The 20,068-nt window shown below is 41.1% G+C and overlaps 1 protein-coding gene across 1 annotated transcript in view; it reads right to left on the bottom strand.

Annotated features, from left to right (window-relative positions):
• The window catches only part of TTC7A (tetratricopeptide repeat domain 7A), a gene marked incomplete at its 5' end in the record, with an annotated part of 175,886 nt that overhangs the window by 98,491 nt on the left and 57,327 nt on the right, over positions 1–20,068 (bottom strand). Inside the window, 3 exons of the mRNA XM_082307008.1 lie at positions 1,894–1,951; positions 8,453–8,570; positions 19,437–19,541. Coding sequence (XP_082163134.1) covers positions 1,894–1,951; positions 8,453–8,570; positions 19,437–19,541 — 281 coding nt within the window. The remainder of the gene's footprint in view (positions 1–1,893; positions 1,952–8,452; positions 8,571–19,436; positions 19,542–20,068) is intronic.

Genomic DNA, 20,068 nt, shown 5'->3' with positions numbered 1-20,068 from the left:
ATGTGTCCTGTAACTCTGCAAGTCAAGGTAGCACTCAAGGATTCTGAAGCACTGCCAAAGACAGCAAGGTGCAATTAGTACAGGCAAGTCACTAATTTCTCCCACCACTTTAAAAAAAACAAAAAACAGAAAAAAACCCCTCCACAACCTAAAAACCCCCAACAACAAAAACAAAACCAAACCCCAAAACCAAACAACAACAAGACTCCACAAGACAGAACCCAGCTTTGCCCTAAGCTGTTGGAGCAGAGTGAGCAGTGTCCTTAGCAAGCAGTTCCTGTGAAACCTTCAGTAGCCTCTCCAACAATAAATAACAGGGGAAAGTTCACATGGGTGTATGGGAGAAGAGATTAACTGTGCTTTTGGAAAGAAACAAAGGGTTGTTACTTTACTGTTCAGTTTCCTCAAAAGGTATTAGAATAATATTTGATCCAAACTTCCAGCTGAAAAGGCCACTTAAAGATGGCTACAGGCCAAACCATGGCCTGAGAGATCATACATGTACTTCAAAAACAGGTGAAAAAACAAGGAAGAGGACGGAAAAAAGAAAAAAAAAGAAAGAAACCAAACTGAGGCATTTAGGAAGACACTAATAACCAGCTCACTATCACAACATCCCTGTTGGCTGAAGTTTGAGTACCTAATGTTTGGCTAGAAGGCTGTCTGCTTCCTAGCTAGAGTTAAGATACCATGAAAACAAGCCACAGCCAGTGGGAAAGGTCAAAGGATAAAAATAAATGGCGTTTAAAAGCATTGCAGCAGCACAATTACATCAAAATTGGGCTGTGGTGAAAGTATTACATTAGAGTCCAGGAACCAGTGTGACTTAAAGTATACTCCTGATCTAAAAAGTGACCAAATAAATGGCTTTTTAAAATTTTATCTTTCAGATCTCCATAAGGTAAATATCCAGGTTACTACATGCTCTTGCAACCACTGCAAAACCAGCGCAAGACGAACATGCTGGCCTCCTTGCTCAGCATCAGAAAAACAGCTAAGATCCAGTAACATGTTGAACCTGCTACAGCTATACTTTGAGATACCGGAGATCTCAAATTTTCTTCACTTTTGTAATGTATTTATGATCACAGCAAACCCAGAATTAGATACTTCAGTCCAAGACTGAGACCATATAAGCTTTCATTCAGTTGCCATCCGTAGTCTGTAGGCATCAATGTTTACAATGTTATGTTTACAATGTTAACTGGCCAAACACCACCTAGTGTATTTTGGGTGGTGAAACTTAGTCGTAACAGGGTCAGGAAGCTCACACCTCACCCCTCTACCACAACAGAACTGACAAAAAAGATTTTTAACCCAAGCAGTTTTATTTGAGGTAACCATAGTTGCAGAGGAGTTTAATTCACAGCTCATGTAAACACTCATTAGGACAGCAATCATCCCCTCCCCGGTAAAGTGCATTGATGCCAGGTCACCTCATAGCAGCCTACACCCTAGTGGTGAAGATACTTCCCCACCTTGAGGGAAAGAAGAGTCTAAGCCTGCTTCACACAGGAATGGAGACAAAACTAGCTTTCCACATTTGCCTGCTGGCATCATCTAAGGAAGCTGCATCTCCCAGCACTGTAGATCTCACTGCAGCTAATTTGGGGCTAAGGTTATTTCTATTTAGTGGCAGAACAGGTACTCTTACTTGGATATCCAACCAAATAATCACTGCATTTAGCCATCACAGGAATGGTTTTGACAGACTATTGCTGAAATCTACTGAACTGTTTTCAACCTTTCAGGCAAGGAAGCTTTATGCAGAAGGGGAAAAAAAAAAAAAAAAACCAAAAAAACCCAAAAAACCAAAAAACATTAAAACCAACAATTATTCTGAATTCATCCAAAAAAATACACAATGCAAGTATCCGCAAGATTCCTACTCACCTCTCCAAAGTCTGCAGTGCTTTCTTGTTTAATTCATCCTGAGTGCCCTTCAGTGTAGCTGTAGGACAAGATACAATGCCATGTAAGAGTTGAATTCAATGATGCAGATTAAATAAATAGTTACACATGCACAGAGTATTTCAAACTGGAAGCATAAAAACTGTGGAAAGCTGGTGGTGCATGTGTTCATGGCTGGAAAACATGCCATTTTGTTTTTAAACAACAGCACAAAACCAGTATTTTAGCTTGAATTCCCAATTTCATTTTTATTAAAGACTCTTCCAGCTCCCTTGCCTGAAACGCAGAAGCATTTTTTACTTACATATGCCACTGAAGGGGTCTGAGAAGAGAAAGGGACATACGCTAACTAGATACTAAGAGCATTACAGGCCCTCTGCCAGGTTGGTGTAGATGCTAAAAGCAGTAAGTAGCAGCATATTCTGACTCAGATACAAACAGTCTCCACCACCATCTTCACGTAGGAGTGCGTTGCAGGTTGAACAGGGAACAACAGGAGCCAAATTTACAGCTCTATGACAAAACGCTTGACAACACACCACCTCCCTTGAGACCACAACAGACCTTTAGGCTACTTCAGGTAGGGCATTAGCCACTAATGCCCTCCTTGGTGCCTCTAACTGCTTGACTAAAGGATCCTGCCCACTACGCTCACTTCTCAATGTGTGAATTAATTCCTAGCCAAAACCATAAAAGGAGGAGAATCAAGTTCTTGTTATGCCAGGGTATCACAAGATATCATCATCATCAAGAGCAAGGGGAACGGAGGAAGAGCTTAGAGAAGCATGACTTTCTCAGATCCAAAATATCTAGAAAGCTAGTGATAATTTTCAGAAGTACATTGGCTGTCTTGTTCTGGTTCTTAGTTTTCAGATTTTGCATAACAGTTGTTTCTTGTTCTGCCTATCCTGAATTTGAGAGCTACTCATCAACAGCACAAAGAAGTGATGAGTAGTTAATCCATCAGCAAACATCCACCTATGAATATATTTGACTTCATGCATCAAGTCAGTGTAAGCTCCAGAATAGAAAGTTAGTAAGTAGTATATACTTAAGCAACAAAACCAGATAAAATTAAAGTATTCTTAAAAGTTATTAAGAGCAAAGAATTGTGTTCTTCTACAAGGCATACAAGGGTAATCAGTTTCTTTGGATTCTGCAACATGCTAGTGAGTGAAACCTTGAAAGTAATTTATTTTGCTAAAGTAGTTATAGTGATCAGACCTTTTTTATTCCTACATCTTCCAACAGTTCTTCAAAACACCAGGCTCACTTGGGAGGAACAGCAATCTTCAGGATTTCCCAAATCAAAGAGATCAAAAATTGCTTATGCCACAAAATCTACTTTAAGTAGTAAAAACCGAACAAAAAATTTGCAGTTTAAAGAATAAATTTGAAGACATGGACTTTCATGAAAAATGCAGCATTTATTAGAAGTAGCTGGAAATACTTCACTCTCAATAGTCCTAAATTGAGTATTCAGGTCCACTGCCAAATACTGGAAAAAGATAACAGAGGAGGAAAATTTAGGAAAAAAAATTAAAAGAATCAAGATTGATGTAAACAAAAAGATGCTTGAGGAGACATTGGAAAGGATTTGATCATAGCTATAAAACATTCATCCAGAAAAATATGTCAGATTCTGTTTCTCATGGAAACTACAAAATTCCTTATGTAAGTTACAGAGCAGTTCTTCCACAATGAGGAAGACAAAAGAAGTTTTACTATTTGCCCCCCAAAAATAAATATCAAATGGAAAAGCTAGGAGAACTTTTAGGTTCCACCTGGTAAGACATTTGACTGGTATTCAGCTTGTAGTCAGAAAGAACACAAAATATGTTATGGAACTGAAGTGATTACAACTAGGCAGCTTTGCCTCTGTACTACTGGGAAATAGCATGTGAGTCCCACCTCCCACAGTATGAACTGCATCTCCAGCTACAACTAAGTTGGAAATCTGGTTGTCCATCTCTAGATTTGTGTCTGACTTGGATAACCACATTGAAATTTGTGTTTGACAATGCTGAGGACTGATGCTGTAAATTAACCATGCCATTTACAGGATCTTTACAGCTAAAGGAGATGAATTAGAAAAAAAGCAATGAAAAGTGATTTTGGGAGGGCTGCATAAAAAGAAGCTTGGCCAGCAGGTCAAGGGAGGTGATTTTTCCCCCTCTGCTCTGCTCTCATGACACCCCACCTGGAGTACTGGGTTCAGCTCTGAGGCCCCCAGTACAAGACATACGTGGACCTGTCAGAGCAGCTCCAGAGAAGGGCCACAAAAATGATGGAACACCTCTCCTATGGAGAAACGCTGAGAGAGTTGGGGTTGTTCAGCCTGAAGAAGAGAAGGCTCCAGGGAGACCTTATTGCAGCCTTTCAATACTTAAAGGGGACTTGTAAGAAAGATGGAGAGAGGTTTTTTTACGAGGGCCTGTAGCGATAGGACAAGGGGTAATGGCTTTAAACTAAGAGAGGGAAGATTTAGATTAGATATAAGGAAGAAATTCTTTACTACGAGGGTGGCAAGATACTGGAACAGGTTGCCCAAAGATGTTGTGAATGCCCTGCCCCCGGAATCGTTCAAAGAAGTCGTTGTCACTGCAACCCACTTGTATCACTGAAAAGCTCTCACTTCAGACAAAGAAAAGCTTGCACCAAGGAGACAGAATTAGGTGGGTCTGACTAAACTTCTAAAAGTTGTGCTCCATTCTCCAGGGTTGACAGCACTAAGGAATTCTTCAGCTTCTACCCAACTTTACCCACTGCAAGCATGGCTGCTGCAGTTCTACCAACTAAAACAGCAGTATAACTTAGTACTTAGATTAAAATAACCTGCAAAGCAGTCTGACCACAGTAAGGCAGAGAGCACAGGGGAGTTTAAGTTTCTGAAACTTCAGCAGTTATTCCTGTAAGACACAGTACTTTTGCAAATGCCACCTTATAGAGCCCAAGATTTATTTTCTAAAGCACTCTGGGTTTTTAAAGGAGCTTAAGCCTTACAAAAAGTCAACAGGATCTCCAGCAACATTTTGGTACCTAAATACAAAGCTCTAAAGTCACATTTGAAAACAGAGGAGGGCAAGTTGTCTGTTAGTAAGCAGGTGCAGCACAGTAGGTGTGAATGCATGGAGTGAAACACTTAATGCTGAGGATCAACATCAACACTACAAGCATGGGGACAGGGGTATAGTTCTGGTCTTGTCCCACAGACAGAACACCCATTAGCAGCTGCAGCATAATCAGGTTCTATTTATGTAGCACATTAGTTTTATGGGAAAGAGTTCAGTTTGTGTTATAAAAAACTGTTCAATTATGTGAATCACAACATAAGAAGTGGGGATGACAGAGATGGACTTCAAAAATACATTTCTGATCCAAACTAAAACACCAATGCACATGCACCCTTTTGCACAGATCAATGGGTTTCAAAAAGCATTCCCTTGTGTTAAGACACCTAATAAGGCAATGTGTACAGTTTTAGCACCCAGAATTATAATTAAAGATCGCATGTGTTGACTGGTATCTCCAGAAGCAAAAATTATGGGTTTATTCACTAATAAGCAATGTCTAATTTTTTTTTTTTTAACATTAATTAGTGCTGTCAGTATACTGATTATTTATAAAATCCACAAGGACCGACAGAGAAAGTTTCCAATTCAGTCCCTGATCCGTGGCCTTATACCAAAATTCTAAATTAAAACAGAGATACAGCACACTCTCTCATCTCTGAAAGAGTGAGGGTCTGTTAAATCTACAAAGATTTCACAAGATGTGAGGTGGTGATGTTAGATAAGAAGAGCACTTGGATTTCACAATGCCTTCTCAACCTGGTCTTTCCTCTTTAGCCTTTGTTAAATTCATCTCACCTTCCCCTGTCTTCAATGGATTCTTCACCAGACCTAAGGGAGGCAAAGTTGACAATACAGCTTATGTCAAAACTGGAACTACAAGAGGAAGAGAAAGGTTTGCTGTTGATATTGACCCATTGGGAACAGATCTGCAGAAAATTTAGCATAGCAATAGATGGACATTCTGTACAAACAAGAGATTAGTGCTTCCAAGAGTGAGGCAAAAGTGGCAATGACTTCCTCTGAGGACACATCCTTCAGCTACTTCAATAAGACTTATTTCAAGAAACATCTAATTAGACATTAAGAACAAGGAAGCTACACATACTACTACCCAACATCAGTTTCAGGAAGTCTTATTTCATCCAGGAGTAAATCTAATAGTTGTAAAGTGACATTTTATCAAATGCTCCCACAAATTCTTTGAATTGCCATTCAGTAGGATTCTCTCTTCTCACTCCACTTTTTAGCAAGTGCTTTTTGCAGGTCACAAAGAAAAGGCTTTAATTCAACTCCTCAGTGCCTTTGTCACATAGGAGGAGAAACATTTACTTGAAGGATATGTTAAATAAGAAAGCCTAACCTTGGATGGAAGGCATCTTGATATAATGCTGTAAGCTTTATAAAGCAATTGGTCAAATGTCTTTGAAACACTTAGCTACCATTGAAAATGCTGAATCACTGAAAGTCAGCTCAAGTGGAAAGTTATGGAAATCATATATATACACAGATGTTTGACTGTGTGTCTGCATATGTCACTATGAACTGGTATGAACACAATGATACACAAGATTGACAGTATGAGGCAAGATTACATAGGGGAGTTGCTATCTTCCTTTCAGCATGTTCTACTCTTGCTTCCTCACTGTGATAAGCTATTTTTTAACAATGCTAATGAAAAATGTCTTATTAGTGCAAATTTGACATTTTCTAGTAGAATGCTGTTCCATATTCATGATCATGCTAAGTATGCTTTTGAAGGACTTAATACATTTTATTAAAACATAACCTGAAAGACAGAAATACACTCTTCAGATTTCCCTCAAATAACCGAGTGACTGGCCCTATTGACTTAAAGGCTAGAGATATAAGGAGAGGGCAGATATTCCACTCTTTCACAACATAAATCAGATGCTAATCTGGAAAAAATCCCAAGGCAGTTGTTGTGAAGACTGTTTCTTTTACATTAAAAAGGACACTTATTACAACATCTGAACTAATCTCTTGAAAACTCAGGAAAGACTTCTCTTCCAGAAGAGTTTCCAACTCGCATTTTGCTGCACTGAAGTATTTTTAGAGCCAGAGTAGAGCACATGCCTCTACAACTCCATTCTTTAGAAACCACCTTCTTTCCATACTGTGGATAACAAATAGATTGTAATGGGCTAACACAGAAAACCTATCTCTGAAAATAGTCTCTAGGATCCTGTGTAGCTTTAGGGACAGTTTAAACAAAATCTAGGCAAAATGCCCTAAAAAGCTAGGCTGTTAAGAACTCAATGTTTAATGAACTTAAAAATATGTATGAGAAAGTTGAGGCTAGAAAGGACATATGTTTCTTGACACGAACTTTCTAGGGGGAACTATTCTGAGGCAGAGAAATGGAGAACTGGAGAGCTACAGTGCCTGTTAGCCTCCATGTTGGAAAGCAGTTCTCAGAACACCTGATCAGATATGGCTGGCTGAAAAAATACACCAACTTGCACTACTGAAAAGCACACGCCAGTTCCTCATACACATGCCGTGCAGATTCTGGTGTAACTTGCAAGGCCAGCATACTTCCATGATACCATACAGTCATTTAAGCTTTGTTTCAGGCTCATTTGCTGGAAGAAGTTGGCTCATTTCTATGGGACCCATCTGACAGAAAAGCCATTGCTTGCATGTGGGCAGGACTGCCAAATTGATTAGGAAACACACTAGCTCAGCCATTATTCAAAGAAACTATGTTAGAAGGCCTTCTACCTATGTTAGAAGTTGTAGAAGAAACAAAGACTGTTCCCACCTGTGAGCTTGATGAAGGTCAGAGCTAGAACTCTCCCAAACACTGGGACTTCAAGCCCTTCTGGCAACCAAGCACCACATCTGCAGGAGCCCATTGTCCAGTCATTCAAAACTCAAGAAAGCAGCATTAAAATAAAATACTTCTTACATTCAGTGGTCTGTATCTAGTCAACATCCACATGTACCAGTGAGGTAGATATTTTTATCTTGTTTACTTCTAAGCAAAGAAAGAAACGACATCACAGAGAGGTTGAATCTCTGTGGGGAATCAGTATCATGCCAGGAACTGAAGTCAGGCATTTCTGACTCCAGTTCTTGGATTGTATTTCTTTATGTGATTTACGAGTGGGTGACAAAAATATGAAAATAGATGGAAAGTTTGACTTTTTGTTGTGTAAATAAGTGAAAGAAAGGTATTAAAATATCCAAGTAAAGCACACCAAGCATTGCCATCTACAGTCAGATTATCACCTCCTAAGTAATGATTTGCATTTCTTCCTTTACGTAAAAACTTCACTTTTATTACCACAGAAGAGCAAGTGAATAGTTCCCATTTGTCTTGCAATCCGATTGGTTTTCATGTCCAGTCAGCACTAAAAGCAGAGTTTCTAATAAATTTCCATCGCTTGCACTGAAGACTTTGAACAGCTTTCCATACAACGTAGTTGACAAAGAGGATAACTCACCATCAGTAGCTTGAAGACTGTATGTCAGGCCCAGTGCCAGGTAACCCTTTGCTAGGGATTCTCCAGCATCCTCACCCAGGTCTATTACAATTTTAGCAAAGTATTCTCCTTCTTCCAGCTGCAAAAGAGGTAGGTTGAGACTTATAGGCATTTCCTCTATACTTGCTTCAGTAAGATTATCGCATTAAACCTACCTGTAAGTGATCTGAGAGCCATTCATAGAAGGGCTTTCAGTGATGACAGTAAACACTCAGAAAGGAGGACAGAGGTGGTCAGATTAGCAGACCTTTGTGCACCTGCAGTTTTGAGAAAAGTTTTGGTTTTGCCTTAAGCATCCACCCCAAACTATTTCCAGATGTTTAAGGTTAATGAAGGACACTATCTTATTTTTATATTTCCCTTCAGGCACGCTTCAATCATGCAACCTTAAATACAAATGTTGGACCAATTGACTACTGATATACTATCCTAGCAATGCATTGAAACGTCTAACAAGTTTCGTCCTTCAAAGGAAGACCATCCAGTTTTGCTGTACGATGTTTTTAAACCTTAGCAAATTTTACTTCCTTTTAAAAAGTTACAAGAGTAAAACAAGAAAGCACGTCACTGCAAGCTGAGTTCAGCTGCTGCTTGCAGTTCTTCTGCCACAAGAAGGAGGCAGCAAATTCCGGACGCAGATTTTGATCTGAAATACCACACTACATCATGCTGTACTAGCCACATTTTGCATCTTTTGCAAAGACACAATTTCCTTGAAAACACATTTTATATTACAGAATATAATGGGAAGAGAAAGCAGTCACGACCTCTCAGAATCAGCCTCCAAAATGGTGAAATACGGAAGTTGGTCTCTTCTACTACAGTACAGACTGCTCCCCCCAACCTTCCTTTCCAGCTGACCACACAGATCTAAGTCTTATATGAAACTACAAAGCTTAAGTATCTTTAAAATCTGAGTTAATAATAATTTTAAACAAAAAATAATTTGAATGTTTTATTACAGAATAGAGCGTTCCTCATTTCTAACCTTAAACTCTCATCAATATCACTCACCCATTATAAGCAGAAAAGACTAAGACCTGTAGACTGTACATATCTGGAAAGGTATAGGTTGGAGAGGTACAGGCAAAAGCTGTAAGCAATGCTTGAAAGACACAGAGCCTACCCGAAGACCTCATTTCTGTACAATGTAGTCTGGAGAGCCTGTCAACCATAATCAGTCATTCCTAATCAAGAACCAGACAATTACACTATCTGAAAAATCCTCATTTTGGAATCTTTTATTACATGACAACTGACTTTCTGGGATGGGGTTGTTTAATTTTGAGGAAATACATTTTTGTTTGAAATCCAACTGTTTTAGACGCAAGTACTGCAGATGTAACTGAAACACGCACTCTTGATACTCAGCTTTGTCAGACTTCAGCACCTCATAGTTCTTTAACTATGTTCCTTAACTAATTAGTTCCCGTAATGAACTGGAATCAAAACGTACCAGCAGACCAGAAACTTCCCTTCTGCAGTGATGTGTAAAGATGCTACAGATGAACAGAATCTAATTGACTTGCTATACTATCTTGTCAATGGGCCTCCTAGTTACATCACTTGAAGACACTCAGGTGACAACATTAACTAACAGCTTCATAAACAAAGGAGCTGGTATTTATTAGATGATATCAAACGTAAGAAAAAACTTGCTGTTAACGTAAGCATGAAGAAAGGCTGAAAAGTGCAAGTGAAGAAGCAGTCTCCACTGCTTGGGTCTTTTCCTCACTTGTACAGCTCCCTGAGGCCATACAATTCAAACTAGATGCAGATCAATAGTTCCCAAATTTCTGAAACCTCAGATCAGTCAGCCCCATGACCAACATATATTTTATTACCAGTCTTCCCTGAAAGCACTATGAAAGCATTACAGTCTTGCTTATTGCCTAGTCAACTATGAATCTGGAAACTACTGACTGAAACACAGGAATACCTCCTTGGGACACACTTGGGGCTACCAACTAAATTGCAAGGACTGTCTTTAACGGCATAATCCAAAGTCTACTGAAAACACTGGAAATAGTCCTACTGTCTCATCCGAGCATCATCGAAGTCCCTTTAAACTCTGATCCCATCAGGAAGACTGAAATTTGTTCCCAGAGATTTCTTAATTCTGTCAGTAGCCCTACTGACTTCCCTACCACATACTGAAGCGTGTTCTGGACCAGAGCCTAGGACAATGGAAGAAGAAAATGTCCCATGATTTGCCACATGGGGTGGGGGGGGGGGGGGAGAAAAAAAAAGCCTTCCCATGAAACAATAACTGAATTCTTCAGCTCTCAGGAACTTTTATGTAAGACAAAATCTCTGCAGCCAGAAAATTAATTATGTACCTCTTTATTATGTACCTCTTTTGCCACCATAAACAGCTATATTCCCACTCTCTTTCTTCATTGTTTCTCCTCTTCTCCCCACACACACTTTCATCCAAGAAGTCTCCATTAGATGAAGAAAAGAGCTATACAGGGAATTCTAATGACTAGCAAACAAGAGTAGGGGTGGGTAGAACATATGAAAAAAGAGATTAAATGAAAGGTTTGGAGTTGAAATGGAGACATTTAAAATTGGAGAGATTTTGCTCCATTGTTTCTTTGAATGGTCACCTGATGGTGTTTCCAGTCTCTGACTGATGGCCTATGCTGCATAAATCAGCAGCACACCATTCAGCTTTCTTGCCTGCTAGTTATCCAGGGCCACCTGTGAGTGTCAGATTAATGTATTGTATGAATAATTAAAACCACAACTTTTCAGTATGGCTGAAAGAGCACTTCTAGCACGAACATTCTTGTAAACATTTATTCATACTAAACACTAATGGCACTTTGACCAGCCACAAAGATTCTCATGAATGCAGACTTGGGTCAGCTGAAGGCTGCTTTGAAAATAAGTGGCCTTGCAAACTCCAGCACAGCTGGTTCTGTTTATGAGAGCATTTACTTTCCTTCTTGCAGCACTCGGTCACTTCCCCTGCCAGCCCTGCTGTGGCTGCCACCTGCCCCCTCTTCTCCCATTCTCCTACTCTTCAGTCATTCTGGGCAAGTGTGAAAAGCCAAACCTTTCAGTCACATCATCCACTGTGAGGTTCCAACTCTCCAGTGCATCAGTCTTGCAGATTGCCTAGTCAACTATGAATCTGGAAACTACTAACTGAAACAGGAATACCCCCCTTGGGGCATACTTGGGGCTACCAACTAAACTTCAAGGACTACCAGATTGTGGTCTGGATGAAAACTCCCTCTCCATACACCTGAGTGAGGGACCAGTAGTGAGCCTGAGCTGTGATCTGCCAGGGAGCTGTGTCCACAGGGGTCCTTAAGCATATGAGATGTCTCCACTCTGTGCTGTAGCAATGGGAAAGGGATGGGGGAAGGCCTCCAGATGAGGCATCAACCCCTCTGGAGTCCCACCAGATAAAACCATTCCCAGCTGCAGCTCCTGCATGCTGCCACATGACCTGAAGCAGCAGGAGCTCTTCCCCCTTTCCCGTCTCCCTGTGTGGTGTCGGGTATGTGAAGTCTCACCCTGTGGGACTCCCAGAAGTTATAAGCTTGACGTACACAGAAGCGAGCTAAGTGGCAGAAAGCTTATCAGGAGAATCAAGATGTCCACTCCTACTCCTACTGCACAGCCAGCAGCCAGCCTCAATATGAAGGGAACCTAAATGGTTTGTTCACTTCAGAGAATGACTCCAATCTTAAGGTGACACAACACTGCACTGGAAGGGCAAGGAACACCGATCAAAACTTCTTGTTGCAACTTACAGGCCCTTGCTAGTAAGCTCTAAGCCACAGGATGCCACATGTCCTCCCCCATAGCAGGCATGGCAGACCATCACTTTGTGATTAGGAAATGCACAGCGTATTGCTGTTACCTGGTCGCTAGCAGCGCCAACGGCAGCTCCTAACACCATGGAAGAGAAACTTCTTTGGGCATCAAGAGTGCCAGTAACAGCTTGAATTCTGTTTCCTTAGAATCACTACTTGTTATTCTCTGAGAAGCAAGCAAAAAACAAAGTCTCAAAGCCACACAGATATACCTCCAGTTTGGCCCTTACTGTTCTTACATTCTTCTGTGTACTTTGTACTGAATAGCTGGTGGAGAAGGGCAGCACCACAGGTTGCAGGGATAGATTCCCTGCCTCCGAGACCTGCATGGAAGAAAGTTCAGAAAGCAGGTGTGGGGGAAAACCAACCTACAAGGAACCTTTTGTATTCTGAACTCAAGCTGTATAAACTGTCAGGAGGCACCTGGAAGCACTAGCTAAGCAACCTCTCCACCACAGCAGAATCAAGCACACACCTGGCACCTGGAGAGAGACAGGCTGCCAAGCTGTGAGCTGACACTGATCAGACTGTAACACTCTGGGGCTATGTTTTGGTTTTGGTTTTTTTTTTTTTTTTTTTTCCCCCCTTCCACACCCTCCATCATCTTTGATGGAAAAGGAACAGTTGTTAGCTGTGTAACCCTGAGGGATGTTTTCCCTGAAACAGAGAGTGGCTGTTCCAGCCACCCCTGTTATTTGACCGCAGGTTTTGGTGTGTGCTCGAGCCAAGCCCAGGAGCGTACTGACAAGGGAGTGGGGAACAGCAGGTGCTGTCCCCTGGCCTATTGCCACCCAGCTGGTTTCCAACTGCCACCCAGCTTGTTTTTAGAAAAGCTCAAGCCCTACCCCACTGAATCAACACCCTCCAGGACTGTAAGTAGGAGCTGCAGTTCTCACCAGCATGGATTTAGAACAATTGAGGACAAGCAAACTGATGATGTACAGCAGCATGGAAGTGGCACCTTACTGCTCCGAAGAGGAGTGCACAAGGGAGGAGGCAGGAAACACATCAAGTGACACTGGACTTAGGACAGCAGACAAGGTTAGTGAAGCAGGGGAATCTGGACACCAGCAAGACTGAGTGATACCCAAGCACGTAAGAGACCCAAATCCTATGGAAAGGGTATCTACGCAAAATTACGCATGACATTAACTAGTTGGATTGACCTCTTCTTACCATTTTCATTATACTGAGTGGTAGGTATAGAGACTAACTCAAAGAGGAGAAAAAAATTAAATATTGGGAAAAGAGAATGAGAAGAAGAAAAATGCGTAGGAAGAAAGTGGTCAGCACGGCACAGTATAATGGAGAGGTTTTGTCCCACAGCTGTTTACAGCATACAAAGCGAATCATGTTACACACGTCAGGAAAAAAAAATCCTGTGCTTTCTATTGTTGGTCTAGTCAGCATTTTCTCCATGTGTCACCAGTGCTAAGCCCACCAACTTACTCTGCATGTAAGCTCAGCCTCCAGCACTTAGGAATACTTGGGCCTTTCCACCACTGTAGCAAGACTGGTTTGTTCACAACGGAGGTATAGAAGGCAAAATTCTTGGTCATTTTTGATGTCTAAAACCCTGGGGATTGCCCCAATAATAGTAGCTGTGATGTAAGCAAGAACATCTTTTAAAAAATGGACAAAACCTCTAGTAGCTCCTTACCATTCACTGCTTTCTCAGTAGCTTCTGGCCCTAGCGATGTCAGTCCTCTAGAGCGTCCACTCAGCAGGCAGAATAACTCCGATAATGGGACTAGATTTGATCTTTCTATATTATTCATACTGCAGTAAGACCTAAGCATTTCCATGCAACTCCAGGGCTCCTAGGCAACTGGGTACAAGCACATGCACAGCATTTATTATCTGTAGTGACAGGGTCAACAACGGACAGAAGGAGAGAGAAGCACTCTTGGATTAAGTGGTCTGTGAACGTAATGAATGATAAGCCGTTACCTCAGAAGTATGCAGCTCTAAATCTACATCCTGCCAGCTTCCCCCCAACACACACTGTGATGTACTGACCTCGTGGTATGTCTTACTCACTTTTTATGACTCCATGCATGGTCTGGCCTGGCCCAACCCCACTCTCTTCTCCCCTTCCCTGACTGATGGCATGATCTCCGTCTTCCCAGCAAAGTGCTGGAGCAAAGCACTTCACTGTGCACACCAGGGTCGGTGAGTTAAAAGAAATGAGGGAAAAGTCTGTGAGGCACTGCACCATCTTGCGCTGCAGCTTTTGCCATGGGATGAAGTCACTCCAAAAGCTCATACTAGCTGATAATACTGACATCACTTGGTGCTACACAAGTTTAGCACAACACCACTATTTCTGTTGTATCAACTGTGGGGCAATGAAAATAGTAAGAACATGCCTCCTGTCTTCCTACTCTGTCAGACCAGAGTCCTAGAAGATTCAAGCCAATTCTAGGACTAGAGTCCATTTGTCTCTATGTGTATTTACAAAGTTTTCAATGTGCCTCCATTGAAATCAATGGAGTAAAAGGCACAAGAAAGCATCATAGTAACCCTAAATGCCTTTAAGTAAGGCTCCTAAAATGGAGAAATTCAATATATAACACTTGCCTGTAGGCAGAAGTTCTGGGTTTGGTATTTTCACAAAACCTACCATAACAGAGTGCTGGCGAACCTAGGTAAGTAGTGAAATCAACAGTACTGTACTATTAAAATATTAAGAACAGCAACTCATGCTGCAACTCTAAGTCACTGCCAAAATAGGCAAGTGAGCATTCAGCTGAGGCCATGCTAGAGAAGGCTGAGTGAAAGAGAAAATTGCAGCAAGCCTTGTAGTAAGTGGAACTCTGAATTTGTAGTGGACCAAGGCAGGACAACCTCAGGATGTATTCCACTGTAAGCTACATCAACTTTCCTGTGAAAATTTAAAACAATACTCTGAGCTTCTATAGTCAAAAACTTCACAGTGCATTCTGGAAAGCTAAAAGACAGCTGGCTAAACACAAATGGGCTTGCGTTCACTTGCTAGAATCATTCACATATGAGTTCAGCAAACTGCTGTGCTGAAACCCCAGCAAACTGGAAGGCTAGGCAGCATGATGCCCCAAAAGTAATTCAGAGGCCACTACAAAGACATTTAAGACACCTGCGTAATGGGCTAGATACAGTATAAAAGTTCCAACTTTGCTGAAAACCTTTGTATCTCGTGAGCTTTATTAAGTACAGGTCCAACCGCATCTTTACCAGACAAGTGTGGCTTCTGTAGGTGCACTAGTTTTGGAGCTTTTCTGGTCCTCCAAGACAACTGGCATAAGCTTTAGAATTAATGAAGTATTGACTTACTGTTCACTCTGCATTTTGGTTTGTTGGGTTGTGGGTTTTTTTGTGGTTTTGTTTGTTTGTTTGTTTTTGTTTTTAATTTGTGAAAACCTGTAATTCTGAAAAAGGTAACCAAAACATTGCTTATATCACTCAGTTGTTTACCGCAGGCCCAATCCTGAAAGCTAGCGGTTGATGGGGCAGATCATCTGCTGATGTAAGCCAGCATGGTGCCAGTAATGTGCCAGTGGAGTAGTGCCAACTTACATCAGCTAATAAACTGGTCATACTGTTACAACAGAAGCTGGGGGCGTTTTTTTCCACATCAGGTTCTGTTATATATTGATTTGCATGGCACAGTATGAATGTATGCATGGTTTTGCTTTGATTTGTTCTGCATTGAGAGATTATTTCATAGATGTGATCTGAGCATCCTCAATGTTGTAAATCACTATGGTACATTTCAATTAATTTTTTGTTTTCCCTGGTTCTTAAAGTGTGCTGAGACACCATGTACAAAGCCAGCAAAACTAGTTAAGTGACCACTAGATTAATCAGGAAAGAAACTGTTCTGCGCTCCTCATGACATTCTGTAATTATCCAGCTGCATAAATGTTTTTGGTTTTTTTTATTGCTAGCAACTGAAGTAAGACAAAAGTACTGCTTGTCCATGGACCATAAACAAACTGAGTACAATACTGCACCAAAAGCACATAGTAGACAGATGCAGGACATATAAATTAGCTGTTTCATTTGGATAAATGGTGATCTGATTTCACCCTTTTCCTGCCTAGCCAGCAATCAAGTACATAGATATATTTCCTAATTGAGAAATTAATCATATTTTATATGTTCTGAAAAGCAAGATACATTTGAGTATTTGTAACTGTTAATATTTGTCCATTAGACTGTTCCCATGCCATGTCTATCCTCCTTTCTATTTATACTGGCATTGATCAGCTTGTTCACTTCCAGTTTAAATGATTCAATTCTGATTTGATTGCCATGTAATTTAAATGCAAATAATTACTGTAAGGATGACATTTAGAAAAACAGCTCTGCTAAGCAGGAAGGTCTTTATTAGGCACAGGAGTTTGCCAGTAATATCAGAAGCATCACTTTGACTATGAGATGCGGGAACCTATCATTTCAGTTCTTTTAAAATATGCTCTGATTTCCCTCTGACTCCCCTTAATTAAAACTCTTCTAATACCATCATCAAGTTTAGTATCAGGGTAGAGCATAGGCCACTGAGTGAAAGGAAGAGGGGAGAGGAATATTTTTAATTCTGTTTTAGTTCATAAGGTTGCGCTCTAGATAACTCCAGTAAAATTACCTTCTTGTGAAATCATGTTTGTATTTCATACTGCACCCCAGTTCTGAGCCAGGGTCTGATAGAAAAAACACTGAAAAGTGTTTCACACACTGAAAAAGCAGTAAATAGAGGAAAAAAAACCTCTTACTTTGCAATAATCAAAACCAGCTCATTTCTCCCTTCTTTCTCCTATTTTTTAGGGTTAGACAGTTGCTTTATGAGCTCTGCCCTGTATGAGAAGTTTGGAGATACTGGACAGCCAGAGCACAGAGCTATGACTGAATTACAGCCTCACCTTCTTTTCTAAGTGTAAACATGATATTCTTTATATGCTAGCTGTGCTAGCCGATCCAAAGAGATGTTGGGGAAAGCACCAATGAGAAGGACAAATCCTGACTCTGCCCATTTCCTGGCATAGCAGCATCTTCAATCTGGGCTCATAATTTCACATTCAACTCCTCATCCACCACAGTCAGCAGACTTTAATATCACCATTTGAAATTTAGTCCTCAATAGTAAGAGCTGCATAAACACCAGGGTAGCACATGAAAGAAAAGGGATTCTATGCCATTTCTTTTCTCACAGTACAGAAATCTTGTCCTTTCACCTCAACACGTATCTGTGACCCAGTGTTTGGTAAAGTGCCTCTGTTAAAACTTCATTGCTCCTGTTAAACATAAGAACATCCCAGGGATCTTGATTTTAGCATGGAGTCTCACGAGATGCATTCACTGTATTTCAGTTTTGTCCAAAGGCTAGTTATGGCAGAGGTCACATGTTTAGCAAGTATCAAGAGACCACTGCCTTCTCTCAGGATCCTGAACTTCACCACTTCGTAGTCATTGCAGCCAAGGCTGCCCCCAAACTTCACATTCGCAGCCAGTTCTTCCTTGTTTTTAAGTATCAGGTCCAAAAGAGCATCTTCCCTCATTGGCTTCATGGCTCCAGTGCCTTCCCCCTTGTTGGATTCATGTTCACAGAGCAGGAAGGCAGAAGAGTAAAAGATTTATTTGCAATATGGAGATCCCAAGTTTGTCCCCTATACTAAAATTCAAGCTCCTCGACACAAATTAGCCTGATCTCAGAGAAAGATTTTCCTCATACTTAACACAACTGTTTCACTCTGTTTTAATTTTTTATTTTTGCCTCCTGGCAATCATTGAGACAGCAGAATCACCAGGGGAAGCTGTCAGGGTCTTGCAGTCCCCCACTACGGCTCCAAATGAATGCAGGAATGTAGCCCATGAAGTTCCTCTAGCTTCAGAGCCTACAGAGTAAAAATTATCCATATACTTGCTGATGTTTTAGACTAACAACAAGTTGATCTTGCTTTGAAAACTTCATCAGAGATACTAATAAGAGTGTTTGACACAGTTGTAACGCCTGGCTTTCATATTGTTTTAACATCTTTAAGAATCAGAAAAAAAAATTATTTGCTTTATTGAAAAAAAAAAATAACATTCACTGTGAATGTTATATCACTGAATAACTTTCAGCACTCAAAATGTAGATACTGAGCTAAGGGTACAAGAGAGTTAAATTGCTCTATATAGAGAACAGAGGTAGGCTGGGTAGTTCAGCAAGGATTCCCTCAAGGCCCTCATACCTGAAAGATTTTTTCCTAGAACGAGATACTTGCCAGTTTTTGCTGACTTACATATAAATTTAATCATTATAGTTCGAACAGTATAGTTCATTCAAAAACATACGTAACCAGATCTCCTGCTGACAGCGGTGTAAACTGATACAACTTAAGTTTAGCAGAATACCAACTTTCACCAGGCAGGGATGTAGAGGATGGGGAGGTGGGGGTTAGGGAGACACAACAACAGCAAATCTAGCCCCTACGACTCTTCACCAAAATCCGGGCAGATTCTTCTAGTATTTTCTTTCATGCTTTCTTGCATCTTTGTTTTACTTATATTAGCAATTATAATCCTTCACTGACTGCAGGGACACCTCGTGGTGAGGACAGGTGAAAACAGCAGGCTGCCATTCAATTAATTAAACCAAGCAGCAAAAGACTGACAGATGTTTCTGCTCCTTGGGATAATCAGAATTTCACAGGCACAGATTTCCACTCCCACTCTGCTTCTGGGGCATACATTAACACATCCAGAACAGAAAACACTGACACAGCAACTTCAAGAACAAAGGACTGAGTCGTCCAGCAGACCTGAACTGGTCTAACAGCCCACTTATAATTAACTTTTGTCTTCCAGGGGCTACAAGAGCGGCCGATTCAACCCGACACTCAGTTGAAGAAGCAGCCCCTAGGATGGCTGTTTTGGCTTCCCCCCCCCCTCCTCTGTTTAATGCACCAGCAAAACACATTTCAGTGACTCACCACAAAATTTCTTGCTAGGTTGTTTTTTTGTTTTTTTTTTTTTTTAAAGGCATGTATGTATGATTTTTAACAGGGATTCCCTTTCTACCCACTGCAACTACACTGTGGCACTGTCACTGCAGCACCTGATCCATTACATAATAAGAATTGCATCAGCTTGCTTACCCAGTGCAGCGACCCAATGCAGACCTTGGCAGCCAGAAGAGGAACGGTGGGATCTGTAGGTCGCAGTTTAGCACACTCTTTGAGCACTGACACAGCATATGCTGACTGGAGGAGGAGGAGGGGGAGAGAGGAGGAGGAGGAAATAAAAAAGGCTGATTAGACAACGCTGTTACAGAGTCCAAGCAAGATATTTCAGTGAAATGTACAAAGAAGTGCTATGAAGAATCACATGTCAGCAACAAGTTAGCAACTTTATTCCCACCTCCACGAACACAGACACACGTGTGCACACATGTGCACGCAAACGCATGCTCTTCCCACGCTCAGAGGAAACATGCCAAAGAACCAGCCCTGGCTGTCCACTTTACAAGAAACATTTTTCCTCGGCCGTTAACGCCCTGGTTATTTTAACTCTGCCCTTCCAATTCACAAGAATTCTGCTAGTTTTCCTTGCACACAACCATCTTCCAGCAAACCAGAAAAGATCATAAAGAGCTTATCCTCCAGGACGTTAACATTTTAGGCCAACTCTGCTCAGAGAGAGGTTTGTGCAGCTAAAGTAATCTGCTCTGTAGATCGTTTTGTGTCTTCTCCAGCTCCAGAACATACAACTGGGATCCCACCATGCAAAC

Source organism: Platalea leucorodia (assembly GCF_965183815.1).
Source record: "Platalea leucorodia genome assembly, chromosome: 3".
NCBI classification, from domain to species: domain Eukaryota; kingdom Metazoa; phylum Chordata; class Aves; order Pelecaniformes; family Threskiornithidae; genus Platalea; species Platalea leucorodia.
This window is presented reverse-complemented; position numbering and strand designations above follow the sequence as displayed.